The sequence below is a fragment of the Colobus angolensis genome, unplaced genomic scaffold (genome assembly GCF_000951035.1).
Source record: "Colobus angolensis palliatus isolate OR3802 unplaced genomic scaffold, Cang.pa_1.0 Scaffold58, whole genome shotgun sequence".
Taxonomy (NCBI): domain Eukaryota; kingdom Metazoa; phylum Chordata; class Mammalia; order Primates; family Cercopithecidae; genus Colobus; species Colobus angolensis.
In genome coordinates this window covers 12,589,977-12,604,562 of record NW_012119376.1, presented here as the reverse complement: position 1 = coordinate 12,604,562, position 14,586 = coordinate 12,589,977, and the positions used below count along the sequence as shown (strand labels likewise).

General features: G+C 41.4%; 1 protein-coding gene across 1 annotated transcript in view; it reads right to left on the bottom strand.

The window, feature by feature from the left end:
• The window catches only part of SLC18B1 (solute carrier family 18, subfamily B, member 1), a 29,894-nt gene extending 16,822 nt beyond the window's left edge, over positions 1-13,072 (bottom strand). Inside the window, exons 1-5 of the mRNA XM_011962143.1 lie at positions 12,846-13,072; positions 11,180-11,319; positions 3,477-3,572; positions 3,064-3,137; positions 1,363-1,510 (exon numbers count right to left, since the gene is read on the bottom strand). Of these exons, the coding sequence (XP_011817533.1) occupies positions 1,363-1,510; positions 3,064-3,137; positions 3,477-3,572; positions 11,180-11,319; positions 12,846-12,888 (501 nt within the window). The 5' untranslated portion in view covers positions 12,889-13,072. The remainder of the gene's footprint in view (positions 1-1,362; positions 1,511-3,063; positions 3,138-3,476; positions 3,573-11,179; positions 11,320-12,845) is intronic.
• Positions 13,073-14,586: the final 1,514 nt, after the last annotated feature.

The window sequence follows — 14,586 nt, the reverse complement described above, 5'->3', positions numbered from 1 at the left end:
AGAAAGAAAAGAAAGAAAGAAAGAAAGAAAGAAAGAAAGAAAGAAAGAAAGAAAGAAAGAAAGAAAGAAAGAAAGAAAGAAAGAAAGAAAGAAAGAGGAAAGGAAAGGAAAGGAAAGGAAAGGAAAGGAAAGCAAGCAGGCAGGAAGGAAAGAAAGAAAGAAAAGATAGAAAAAAGTGGTTCCATAGTTAAAGTGCGTTGTAGAACATTTAATAAAGTAATCCTACTCCAGGATTTTCAAGGTCTGAAGACATTAATGTGAACTAGGCATCTCTAAGTTAGAGGCAGCAGATAGCACTCTCCAAACCTGCTTAGCCATAAACCCTTATCTTATAGGGCGTATTAACAGACTAGTGTTCTTCTGAGCCCTTTCTCAGAAAAATGTATTTTTTTTCCTCCCTTTCCAGAGAAATGTATTTTCCGGAAATGTAAATGGTGTACCTGCCAAATGGCAACAGAATCTAACATAAACCTATCCAGCTATATACATAAATGCTTAACAAAAAGTGGGAATAAGTATTTACACAGCAAAGGGTTTACCTGATAGTGAAAATTTTCAAACTACAGTATTAAATGAGTAAATAAGGGAGTCCTTGTTACTAAGCTGATTAGATTCTGAAGTCTAAGAGAACAATTAAATGCTATAAGGGCACCATACAGACTCTGATATGAGTCTTCCAGAAGCGCATGTGCCCAGAGAGAGAGAGCTATAATAGAAAAGACTTCTTGGGGGTCAGAGAGGCAGCTGCCTATGGATGGGATGGGAATCTGATATGTCACTAATACCAGTTCTATAAGCATCTAAGCAGTATACAAAAACACATGTCAATATGATGCCACCAGGATTTGGATTTTTATGTCAAAATGCAAAAGCATCCTCAGATAGACAGCGCAGAAGCACTTAAGGACTTTGAGATGATTTCTAAGATCCCGTGCATAAATCTGGGGAAAGTGGAGGAAGGACTTTAATATGAATTGATTATTTTGCCACTAGGGATAACTCTTTTCTAAGGCAGAGGAATGCTTCAGGCAGCTCAACCACAATCTAGGTTACAGGGAGACAGCAAAAAAAACTACCAAGGAAATTTTTTTTTAAGTGGTAAAAAGAATGACTGATTTGGACCACATTTACCTGTCAAACTGCCCATTCAGGGAATTCTAAAACCAGGAAGAGTACCTAAGTAACACCAGTGTTACATTTATTGACAGGCTTGCTGCTAGTCCAACTCCGGGTGAAAGGCAAAAATAGTACAGAGAGTACAGAAATGCAAGTATAGAAGAATGGATCCCAGCTTTAACTTGGAAGGGCAAATATTTTGGCCTACACTCAAAGGAAAGTGGGAAATACTTATAAAATACATACCAATACCGTAGCCACATTATTTGGAAAAGCCTTTGCCAGGATAGAAGAGGATGCAGTCACTGCTGCAGCAAAGCTAACTGCATCCATTATTCTCACTAGAAAACACATAGCAATAAATACTGGTCCATCTGGAACTCGGTCCAATACACTAAAAAGGAGTAAGACAATTCTCAAATGCCAAGCTGGTTTTTATTTTTTTCCTTTTTAACTGTATGTACTCACTAAAAAGAGTAGTACCTCACCCATAGTTATTAGAATAAATCACTTTAGAATATAATTTTTTTAAAAAGAGTTGCGTTGTTGTCTTTTCAGTAGGAGGAAATTACCCTTTTTCTTTTTTGGTAACAATTCGAGTCATAACAACAGCTTAGTTGCCCTCTTCTGCGATACAACTTGTCCCCCAGATGATAGTACTAAATAAACCTTTCTAGAATATGTAGAATTGGTGTGGTGACTTATGCCTATAATTCCAGCACTTTGGGTGGCCGAGGCAGGCATATGCCCCGAGGTCAGGAGCTGGAGACCAGCCTGGACAACATGGCGAAATCCCATCTCTACTAAAAAATACAAAAATTAACTGGGCATGGTGGCAAGCACCTGTAATCCCAGCTTCTTGGAAGGTTGAGGCAGGAGAGTCGCTTGAACCTGGGAGGTGCAGGTTGCAGTGGGCCGAGATCGCGCCACTGCACTCCAGCCTGGGCAACAGGGCAAGACACCATCTCAAAAAAAAAAAAAAAAAGAAAGAAAGAAAAAGAAGAATAACATGTAGAATCACTGACAAGACCCTCTGAAGAAAGAACTCAGTTTCAGATCTCACCCATGGTACGACTCAAACCAAAAAAAAAAAAAAAAGGAATAAAGAAAGAAAAAAAAAGACCCTTCCAAAAATTTTTTAACCCCATTTCATTTAACAGTTTTCTTGAGTTTACTTCGTTATAATGTTACTATACTGTTATTCCTCTGTGTTCCCATGTACTTATATAAGCTCTTCCATATTATTTGGCACTACACTGCTGGTTTAAGAACTCTAAGCTTAAGAACTTTCACATCTGTTTTTTCACTGGCACTCGTTTTTCCTTTTTCGGGAAGTAGCAATGGGGGAAACCATTCTATTCCATGTTCTGAACTGAGCATGTGACCTGGCCTGGTCAAGCAGAACATTCTTTCCCCCTGGCTACAGCCATCAGCAAAGGTCAGGTCAGTGGGGCTTCATTCTGTGACTCTAATAGGAACTACTAGGCAACTGGCACTTTCTACTGAAACTGCTAGGGGTCACCTTGCCACCTAAAGGGGAGAGCTTGTTCAAATCACAAGAGGAAAAATTTCTCATGACATCACTTCAAATCTGTATTCTGATATTTTTTGAGTTGACACTTTATTAAAGAAATTCACTTTTTTACTAAAGCTAGTACGTTTCCGTAACTCAAAAAAGTGAGTTAAGTTTCTGTCACTCACAGTCACAGGAGTCCTAATGAATAGGTTCAGTAGCAAGCATCAAGGTGATCCCCCAGAGGCCTGTTTCCTTAAAATCAATGCCATTTATCCCTGTTCTCTACTTACTCAACTTCTGCCATTAGTCACATGCTATGCGTTTGACAGACAATAATGGAACCATTGACTTAAAGAACCTTTAACAATTTAAACAGAAGATAGATTATGAAATCTGTTCAAGCTCCCAAATATAATCAGAAAATGACTTACCCAAAGAGAATTGTAACTCCTCCTGAGACAAACATTCCTGCTACAAACATAAATTTTGCTCCAATATGTACAAGCTATAATAAATGTCAAAGAAGAGTGGTAAATTTATGACTTCTGAAAGTCTATACTGATAGAAACAAATCCACTGTATTGGAAAATATAGGATGGGGTAAGACATGTACAGTTAATATATTATAATAATTCTTTAATATAGTGACAGTACTCATTGCTTAAAAACATGGAAAGAGTTAAAAATCAATCAAATCTGAGGAGGGAACTGTCAATAGTGGCACAATTTATAAAATTATAACCATGGTTATTTCGGTATCAATGCAAATTCTAGACTAGTAAACTAAAATAATTCATCATACAATTTTTAAAAATTAAGATGTGCATATGAACTTTATACTTACATAGTTTCCAAATACCAAGCATGCCAGCAACTCGAACAAAGCAAAACATCCAAAGATCATACCAATAATCGTATTGCTGGTTCCCTTCTTTTCAGCCTTTAAGTAACAGAAATGGAAACAAAGTTTCAAAGAAAAATTAGCATCAATATGGAAAAATGGGAATAATAGATCAGAACATCATCTTCTTGTGAACTTTATTGGTATATCAGTTTCAAAAAGATTATTCTTCTAAAATCAATGGGGTGGGGAAGGAAGGGAAACTAGTAATAGTTTAGACAGTAAACCATAGTCTCTTAAATGAAAATAATTCACTCACCATGCCTATAAAGGATTGTTAGCTCTAGCTGGCAAAAGTCAGAATTAGAGTGTATAAACAAACACAAAAAATGCCTTGGTTAAGGAAATTTGGGCTGTATTGCATAGTCACAGGACCGAGGAAACAGCTGATTCAGACACACTTCCTTTTGGGGATCACATTTAAGTATAGGAAACAAACAAAAAACACTGGCCGGTCTTCAAACTCAAGAATAGAAAGTTCCATGAGTTGGCACATGGGTCAGACCAAGGCCCAATCAGTCTAGGTCTCCGTTTCTGACAGTAATACCAATTACCTGACAGTTTGGAGAAGACAGTTTTCCTTCCTGTCATCAACAACACAGGTGAGAGATGCTCCCCTGACATTCTACGTTCTCCTGAAACAGCCAAGGTAGTTTATCATCCATCAATTACAGTTACTAATGTTTATAGCCTATTCTATCAGTGAGCTCCTAAGATTTGATACAGGTAATATTTATCCTAAATCTACTTCTTTTGAACTTCAAATACTGCCACTGTGATACACAACTACATTCACATACAAAAACAGAAAGTTTAGGCCGGGCGCGGTGGCTCAAGCCTGTAATCCCAGCACTTTGGGAGGCCGAGACGGGCGGATCACGAGGTCAGGAGATCGAGACCATCCTGGCTAACACGGTGAAACCCCGTCTCTACTAAAAATACAAAAACTAGCCGGGCGAGGTGGCGGGCGCCTGTAGTCCCAGCTACTCGGGAGGCTGAGGCAGGAGAATGGCCTAAAAACCCAGGAGGCGGAGCTTGCAGTGAGCTGAGATCCGGCCACTGCACTCCAGTCCGGGCGACAGAGCGAGACTCCACCTCAAAAAAAAAAAAAAAAAAATAGAAAGTTTAAAAAACTTTGTCAAGTCCTAGAACTATGGCAGATCCTTAAATCAGATTCTAGCTATAGAAGTTTAAGGAATCAAAATACGAGTTTAATTTCTTTAAGATAGGACTGGCCACTTGGCACACTACAAAGGGAAAGCCTGAACTGTCATATATTGACCATCTTGTATATATAAGGCATTGTACCAGCAGTGAATATTTATGGTCAGAAGAGTCCAGTTTAGATTCATCCTTTCAGCAGAGCTTTGGATTTTTGCAAATAACTCTATAATTAATACAGAAATGCACACATGCACACACACTTTTGCGCTCTTCAACATCCATTCTCTACAACCATGATTGCCTTTCTTTACCTTTTCTCTCTAACTATAATTTACGATAAAAATTTTCTCCATCCCTTCCCATGTAAAGATACTATCATCATTCAATCTTTGTCTTTTTCAAGGATGTTTTTTCCATGTCAGACTGTGCCTCTTTAAATAAACCATACATTTCTCATAGCGTCATACCACAGGAAGCCAGAGAAGTGAACTCTGTTGTTCTAAGCTAAATTTGAGGAAGGGCCTCCCTCTTACTTAGGAAAAGTCCTCAGAAATGTCCCTAAAGCACTTGGTGGTGCGTGAAGGCAGAGAGGATGGGCCCACAGCTCCACAGTAATGGCTTGGGAAAGATTTAAGCCCATAATTCTTGGGCTTCATAACTAGCCATTCCCTTTCCATGTACTAATAACCACAGGAAATAACGGTGTGGATACAAGAGAGAGTTCATTAAAATACCTTTAATGGCACTGTAACAAATGGTTATGCTGTATGTCGACTGGAACATGAGGTCTACATTTCTACTACACACGGGTCAGGTTCCTCAAAAAGAAAATGTTGTGAAAGGAGTCAATTAAGGCATAAGAAAAATATTCATGCCATGCACAGTGGCTCACACCTGTAATCCCAGCACTTTAGGAGGCTGAGGTGGGAGGATCACTTGAGGTCAGGAGTTCGAGACCAGCCTGTCCAGCATGGCAAAACCCCGTCTCTCCTAAAAATACAAAAATTAGTCAGGTGTGGTGGCACGTGTCTGTAATCCCAGCTACTCAGGAGACTGAGGAAGGAGAATTGCTTGAACCCAGGAGTCAGAGGTTGCAGCGAGCCGAGATTGTGCCACTGAACTCCAGGCTGGGTGACAGAGCGAGACTCTGCCTCAAAAAAAAAAAAAAAAGAAAAAGAAAAGAAAAGAAAAGAAAGGAAAGAAAGAGAGAGAGAGAAAGAAAGAAAGAAAGAAAGAAAGAAGAAAGAAAGAAAGAAAGAAAGAAAGAAAGAAAGAAAGAAAGAAAGAAAGAAAGAAAGAAAGAAAGAAAGAAGAAAGAAAGAAAAGACAAACATTCATTAGTCAAGTTACATTATCAATAATTAATAGTTCCAATAAGTACTTAATTTACAATCTAGCAGAAAATATATAATGCCTATAGCAATTAATACTTACTAGACCCTCATTATGAGCCAGGATCTCTATTAAGTGCCATTTTACATGGTATCTAACAACAATTAAATAAGGGATGTATTTTTAGCTGGCCTCATTTATAGATGAGGAGAGGGACTTGCAAAGGTTACAAGGTCGTAAGCCATTACAGTTTCCATCTTGTGCATGTTCCCATATTCACTGTGGAAATGGAACGCTGACACAGGATGTGCTAGAACCACATGCTAAGCAGCAGCCACGTGCCATTTTTGGAACACGGATCCTGCTTCACATTAGGAAAGCAAAAACAGCTATTAAAAGCAATTTCTAGGCTGGGGACAGTGGCTCACGCTTGTAATTCCAGCACTTTAGGAGGCCAAGGAGGGCGGATCACCTGAGGTCAGGAGTTCAAGACCAGCCTGGCCAATATGATGAAACCCCATCTCTACTAAAAAATACAAAACAACTAGCTGGGTGTGGTGACATGCACCTGTAATCCCAGCTACTTGGGAGACTGAGGTGGGAGAATCACTTGAACCCGGGAGGCAGAGGTTGCAGTGAGCCGAGATCATGCCACTGCACTCCAGCCTGGGCATGACAGAGCGAGGCTCTGTCTCAAAAAATAAACAATTAATAAATAAGCAATTTCTGGTTCTCTGACCAAGGATGAGGATGGCAAGAAAAATGATGAATAGAAGTAGGAATCTCACACCAGAATTTAAGAAAGGCACTGTTTTTCCTTTGCCCAGTTAGTTTAGCTAATAAGAAAGATGGCAGAACATGCAGGAGGAAGGATGAGGCTTCACCAATGCATTTGTTAACCATAAGATTTTCATCAGAAATGAAAAATCAAAGCCTGCTCTTCATATTTACAGCTTTTAAAATTAGAATGTTCTCTATCCTGCCTCTGTCTCCTTTCTTTCTGCCTTCCCTCTGCGAGGCGAGACAAAGTAGCAAATGTAAGAAGCCACATTTTGCTCACTTCTGCTTGCCAGCGTAATGTCACAAAACCCCTGACTCTGTGACAACATGCAGCTCTTGGGAGGGATGAGTTGAAGACAGAGCAGGATAGAGCACATGGCCCCCTACATCTCTTGCCTGAGCTATTACATTCCTTAAATGATAAATGCCCCAGCCTTGCCTTTTCCTACACATAAGATAACATCTAACAGGGTTGTGATTATGCTTTTATAAACTGTTACCAAAGGTACATTCGTAATCTATAACCAGATATACTCTTACACCTAAACTTTGATGTGACCTTGCGCATACTGAATCTCCACCACCTGTATCACCTGTATATGAACTAGGAACTGGAATACTCAGCCTGTAGTCCTCAGTAAGACTCCTGAATAAAATGAACTTTAGTTCTTTAAAAGCTTGACTTTTTTCTTTAGTCAACATTTTCTATAAGCAAAACACTCAGTCAAAAACTTAAAAAGCACACACCCATAGCCCGGTTTTCCTTTGTCCCTATTCACTTAGAGGAAACTAACGTTAGTTGCACTCACTGAGTTCCAGCTGAGCTAGGAAATGCCCTTCCCACTGGTTGATTCACTCACTCCAATTCTTCTTCATCTCAATTCCACAGGCTCTTATTTTTTTAATTTTTTTTGAGACAGAGTCACACTGTCACCAGGCTGGAGTGCAGTGGCGCAATCTCGGCTCACTGCAACCTCGGCCTCTTGGGTTCAAGCGATTCTCCTGCCTCAGTCTCCTGAGTAGCTGGAACTACAGGCACGTGCCACCATGCCTGGCTAATTTTTGTATTTCTAGTACAGACAGGGTTTCATTATGTTGGCCAGGCTGGTCTCGAACTCTTGACCTCAGGTGATCCTCCCGCCTTGGCTTCCTAAAGTGCTAGGATTACAGGTGTGAGCCACTGTGCCTAGCATTATTATTATTATTTACAAATCCCAAGTCTGGCCAGACTGCTTTGTCTTGCTCAGACACCTCTGATGACTGCCCACTGACTAAGTCCTTGACAAATGCCCTTCCTTCTATCTCCGGCCTGCCTCCTCAGATCCACTGTCTCCTATTAGACCTCACTTCACCCCAGGCTCAAGCCACATCAAGAAGCTGTCTGCTGTTCCCCAGGAACATGCCATTCACTCTGCAATTCCTGTGACTATACCTAGAACACCTCCATCTCTGTTGTTCACTATAAGAATTAAATTTCTTAGGACCCACCTTAGGCCAGGTGCAGTGGCCACACCTGTAATCCCAGCATTTTGAGAGGCCGTTGTGGGCAGATCGCTTGAGCTCAGGAGTTCAAGGTCAGCCTGTGCAACATGGTGAAACCCCATCTCTACTAAAAATAGAAAAAAAATAGCTAGGTGTGGTGACACATGCTTGTGCCCCAGCTCCTCAGGGGGCTGAGGCAAAAGGATCTCTTCAGTCTGGAAGGTCGAGGCAGCAGTGAACCCTGATCATGCCACTGCACTTCCAGCCTCAGTGACAGAGTGAAACCCTGTCTCAAAAAAAAAAAAAAAGCCCCAACTTAAATTTATCCTGAGAGTTCATTTCAGTACCGCCCTTTCTTCTCCTATCCCCACTCCATGTATGACAGAATTAACCATTCTTCTTTCTAGGGTCTTATAACATTAGTATGGATAGAGGGAAGCCAGAAGAAAATGATAATGTAAAAACAGAAAAAAAAAAAAAAAACCCAGTCTTATAACATTCTGAAAAATCCTTTTCTTAAGGGATATCCAAATCATTGGAACCTTTCCCCCACCACCCCCATTTTTTTCACTCCCAATGGATGGACAAGAGAGAACCATTTCCCTGATTTTTTTTATTCTACCCTAACACGTCCCATGCTTTGCCTGCTCTAGAGAAGGAACTCATTAAACCTCTACTTAATAGAACTGAATTGGGCAAGTCACAACTTCTGAGACTGTTTCTTCATTTGCAACATGCTTAGATTCTCAAGATTCTGTATGAGGTTGTTGCAGGGATCAAATGGATAAATGAGGGGTAATGTGTACTAAAAGCCAGAGAGCACTGTATGGGTACATAGCAATATTGTTCCTTTAGCAGAGAAGCCACTTTATCTTCTTTTGTATCACACAGAACAAAGGACTACATGTTTTAAAGGCAGCTGGAGGACTAAGAAGCTGCCACTGCACTGTGAGCCAAGGATCTGGCAAAAAGAACAAAATAAAACACACGGTTATATTGTCTACACTCCAAGCCAGTCATATTCATTTCATACTATATCCTATTGAATCTATGTCAATAAATCCTAACACCACATAAAAGGCTATGCCTAGAAGGAACAGGCCCTATTAATCAGAATTCCTCCCTTGCATAAACACTGCTGCTAGAGTCCATAAGAAATTCAAGTTAAAAGAGGGAATATGGAGTGGGGCAGGGGCTGGGCATGATGGCTCACACCTGTTACCCCAGCACTTTGGGAGGCCAAGGTGAGCAGATCACCTGAGGTCAGGAGATCGAGGCCAGCATGCCCAACATGGCGAAACCCCATTTCTACTAAAACTACAAAAATTACCCAGACATGGTGGTAGGTGCCGGTAATCCCAACTACTCGGGAGGCTGAGGCAGAAGAATCACTTGAACCCTGGAGGCAGAGGTTGCGGTGAGCTGAGATCGCAACATTGCACCCCAGCCTAGGCAACAAGAGTGAAACCCTGTCTCAAAAGAAGAAGAAGAAAAAAAAAGGAAGTGGGGGCAGGAATCAAAACATCTTAATTTAAAATGTGAATAAAACCTCAAGAAAATAGTTACTGTTTTAACACAGACCTATTGCAGTAACATTTGAATCTCAGTTATTCAGTGCACTCCTTTTTTTCAGTTGCAGAAACCAAATAAAGATTAATCAGACTATAGGGTAAGCGAAGTAATTCTCAGAAGATCAACTACTTTTAGGTGAATTACCTCCCAAGAAGATATTCTTTCTGACTGGATTTTTTTTTCCTGGTATCAAGCATTCTATAAGAAGTACTCTATTGGCTGGAGTTCTATACACCATCTGTCCTATAAGCAGATTTTTACATTTTATATACTATAAAATAAAATAATTCAAACGGCTTAAAAAAAAAAAAAAACAGAGCTCCTAAGTGAAGGGGTGGTCTGCCCCTCCACACCTGAGGGCGTTTCTTGTTAGCTGAAACGAGAGACTTGAGAAAAGAAATGAGACATAGAGACAAAGTACAGAGAAAGAAAAAGTGGGCCCAGGGGACCGGTGCTCAGCATACAGAGGACCCACACCGGCGCCGGTCTCTGAGTTCCCTCAGTATTTATTGATCATTATCTTTACCATCTTAGAAAAAGGGAAGTGGCAGGATAATAGGATCATCCTAGGGAGAAGGTCAGCAGTAAGACATATGAATAAAGATCTCTGTGACATGAATAAGTTTAAGGAAAAGTGCTGTGCCTTGATGTGCATATGCAAACACCTCCATAAACCTTTTTAGCGCATAAAAAGCAGCATTGCTGCCAGCACGTCCCACCTTCAGTCCTAAGGCGGTTTTCTCCTTTCTCAGTAAACAGAACATACAATCGGGTTTTACACGGAGATGTTCCATTGCCCAGGGACGGGCAGGAGACAGATGCTTTCCTCTATCTCAACTGCCAAGAGGCCTTCTTTCCTCTTATACTAGTCCTCCTCAGCACAGACCCTTCACGGGTGTCAGGCTGGGGGACGATCAGGTCTTTCCCTTCCCACGAGGCCATATTTCAGACTATCACATGGGGAGAAATCTTGGACAATACCTAGCTTTCCTAGGCAGAGGTCCCTGCGACCTTTGGCAGTGTACGTGTCCCTGGGTACTTGAAATTAAGAGAATGGTGATGACTTTTCACAAGCATACTGCCTTCAGGCACTTGTTTAACAAAGCACACCGTGCATAGCCCAAAATCCATTAAACCTTGAGTCACCACAGCACATGTCTCTTGCAAGGACAAGGTTGGGGGTAGGGTCACAGATTAACAGCATCTCAAATACAGAACAAAATGGAGTCTCTTATGTCTACTTCTTTCTATATAGACACAGTAACAGTCTGATCTCTCTTTCTTTTCCCCACACTAAGGATTTAAAAATGTCTTACCTCCTTGGGGAAAAAGGGTCCAAGTATAGAATAGCACATCATGGAACCGAAGTTCAAGGAAGCTGCCGATATCAGTACAAAAACCTGTTCTCTCGAAAGCCACCTGGGAGTCTCTCTTGCACCTCCTGCAGGATCATCACCTTGAATGCAAACATGCAGCAATTAGGCATATAATTGAGACTACTGATCAAAGTACACAAATGTGATTTCTGTGCACATATGTTGCACTCTGAAGATATCATTTGCTGAGCTTAGGGCTATTTTGAATACAGTACATTTGATCAAATGGAACACAATCCTTGTACATTACTGCAGTTTTGAAAACATATTGCTTTCATTTACATACTATTCTTTACTAGAACTTAAATGCAGAAATCATCAAGCTATCTGATTTGTTTCACCTTCACTTTAAAGCATGTTTCTCTGGTCTTTAGTAACCCTTCAAGAAAGACGAGGTGGCAGGGTGATCTCCAAAGGGTGATGCTCTCTGAAGCATAATGTCCTTATTTTCTCAAGTTACTTGAATCATATGCTACATGAACTCAATGTTTCAAGCATGTAATGTTAACTTACTAAGATTTCTGGCCGGGCGCAGTGGCTCACGCCTGTAATCCCAGCACTTTGGGAGGCCGAGGCAGGCGGATCATGAGGTCAGGAGATAGAGACCATCCTGGCTAACACGGTGAAACCCCGTCTATACTAAAAATACAGAAAAATTAGCTGGGAGTGGTGGTGGGCGCCTGTACTCCCAGCTACTTGGGAAGCTGAGGCAGGAGTTTGGCGTGAACCCGGGAGGCCGAGCTTGCAGTGAGGGGAGATCGCAATATGGCACTCCAGCCTGGGCGACAGAGGGAGACTCTGTATCAAAAAACCAACCAACCAACAAACAAAAAACCCACAAAGATTTCTAAGGCAATATTGAAGTCAAATGAAGTGTAAGCAGGAGAAAACAAGCGAAATCATTCAGCTGGTGAATTAATATTTACAATGGTATGCTTCTGGATAGACAAGTCTCAAAATTCACAAATCAATACTTTTCTTACCCTAATTACTAGTCTTTTGCATTAGCTAATTTAACACTTATTTCCAGGGCTAAATTGTCATTTAAAAACACTAAATCAATTACTCAGAGTTTCAAATATCCAAGCAAATCCATCAGCCATTTATAAATTAAACTGTTTTTAGGAAAAACTTAAGAAAAATATATTTGCTTTGCTCTATTTGTCAGAGGTTGCCATTGCAGTCCAGAAGGAAAAAAAAAAAAAATCTGTGCAATATGAGGAAGTCTTATGAATCTTTGTAAAATGTTTGTTGTAGATGAGAAAGGGAAATGAAAGCTAAAAACAAAGGCAACAACACTGGGTACTTGAAAGGTAACGTTTTACATTTGCCTAATGGCATACTTATTTGAATGCATTAAACACACAGTACTTAGAAGCAGAGGCATAGGTTAGAAAGTCACTAGATACCGTGACACATATCCAGTCCTGGAACTTTGCCCCGTCCAGAGAGAAAAGAAACGCTGGCCCGAACCCCAGGATCAGGCCCCAGCCTTTTCCAATCTCTCGGAAACCAATCAAGCTAAAAGCAATTCAATCGTTGCTAAAGAGACAGGCCCGAAGCCGCCGCTGGGCTCCGGGTTCCCGGCCACGCAATTCACGGTCACCTCCTGGTGCGCGTGGGCCCTCCAGGTCACCCGGCGCGTCCATCCCCGGTGCGTGGACTCCGGCGCCCCACCTCCCGGGTTCAAGCCACGTCCTTGGACTCGACCTCCAAGGAGACACCGGCACTCCGGCGGGAGACCGCTGCTCAGCTGGAACCTCGCATTCCCGACTCCCTGTGGGCAGCGATCCGCCCAGCCCGGAGCTCCGGAGCTCCGCAAAGCCTTCCAGGACTCTGAGTCCCCGGGAGGCGGCCGGGGGCGGGGCAGGGGTGAAGCAAGGCTCCTTTTTTTTTTTTCCTGCCCCCCCCTCCCATTATCTTAATCCACCACCTCAGCTGCTATATCATGGTGTCCTTTTTCATTCTGTGAGAGAGAGAGAGTGAAAAAAGATGAGTCTATATTCCATACAGTTGTATCCCCCTCTATCTTGAAATAAGTTCAATTTATTCCTACGAAACGAAAGAAAGGAAGCTTATGTAGAAACAGAAAAGGTAGGGAGTACGTCAACTGAGAGACACCAAAGTGAGTTAGAAAATTAGGTTTATACAGGACTTTTGAAAGAGTGAATTATTTTTCACAGTGGGTAAATGCGATAGTGTTCGTAATTATTGAAGCCAGACACTATTGAACTGGAAATGAATTAACCAATATGAAGCACCTGTAGTCGAAAAATATTTGCAAGAATACTAATGAATATTTAGGAAGCATGGTGAATGGCTAGGAGTGCGACCTCTGGAGGCAGGTGCCAGGGTTTCAAGTCAGAGCACTTACTGGCTGTATGTAACTTTGGATGACAAGGTCAGTTTCTCTATCTGTACAACTGAGATTATAATGTTTATCTTGTAGGGTGGCTGTGAGCATTGGCGATAAAGTGTGTTAGTAGCTAGCACATAAACATGATGGCTACTACCTTACTCTCACACTCACAGTTTTCTTGCACAAAAAATAGGTTTCACTTATTTTCACCTTTTTTACTATTTGGGAAGTGTTAAATCTTGAGGACTGGCTGGGCGCGGTGGCTCATGCCTGTAATCCCAGCACTTTGGGAGGCCAAGGTGAGCAGATCACCTGAGGTCAGGAGTTCTAGACCAGCCTGGTCAACATGTTGAAACTCCGTCTGTACTAAAACTACAAAAAAAAAAAAAAATAGCTGGGCGTGGTGGCGGGCACCTGTAATCCCAGCTTCTCAGGAGGATGAGGCAGGAGAATCGTTTGAGGCAGAGGTTACAGTGAGGCAAGATCCCAAAGAATTGTGTGAGGGTGGCTTTATCGACTGAGAATCTGCCTCAGATCCACTGTACAAGGTTGGTTCCAACACGTGGGATGGTGGATAGTAAATTTGTAATTACTGCGCCACTTCACTCCAGCCTGGGTGAAAAAGTGAAACTCCTTCTTAAATAAATAAATAAATAAATAAATAAATAAGTGTTTAAGGACTGGGAAATTCTTGATTTGAAGCCAAACCAAAACAGAAGACTGAATTACCACTTTGTGCCAGGCATTATGAATTTAAAGATGAATGAGCCCCACCCAGACTCTGCCCTCAAGTAGCACACCTTCTAGCAGATGAAATTCACACTAATTAATAATCTACTATAATGCAATCGGTTGTATACAAACATATTGCAAGAGCCATATACTCTGGCAAATGAGTCCTGGATGACTTCCTGAGGAAGTGATGTTACCTTGATTCTTGAAGGTTATGTAAAAATTCCCCACTGGGCGAGTTGTGAAGGAGAACCTG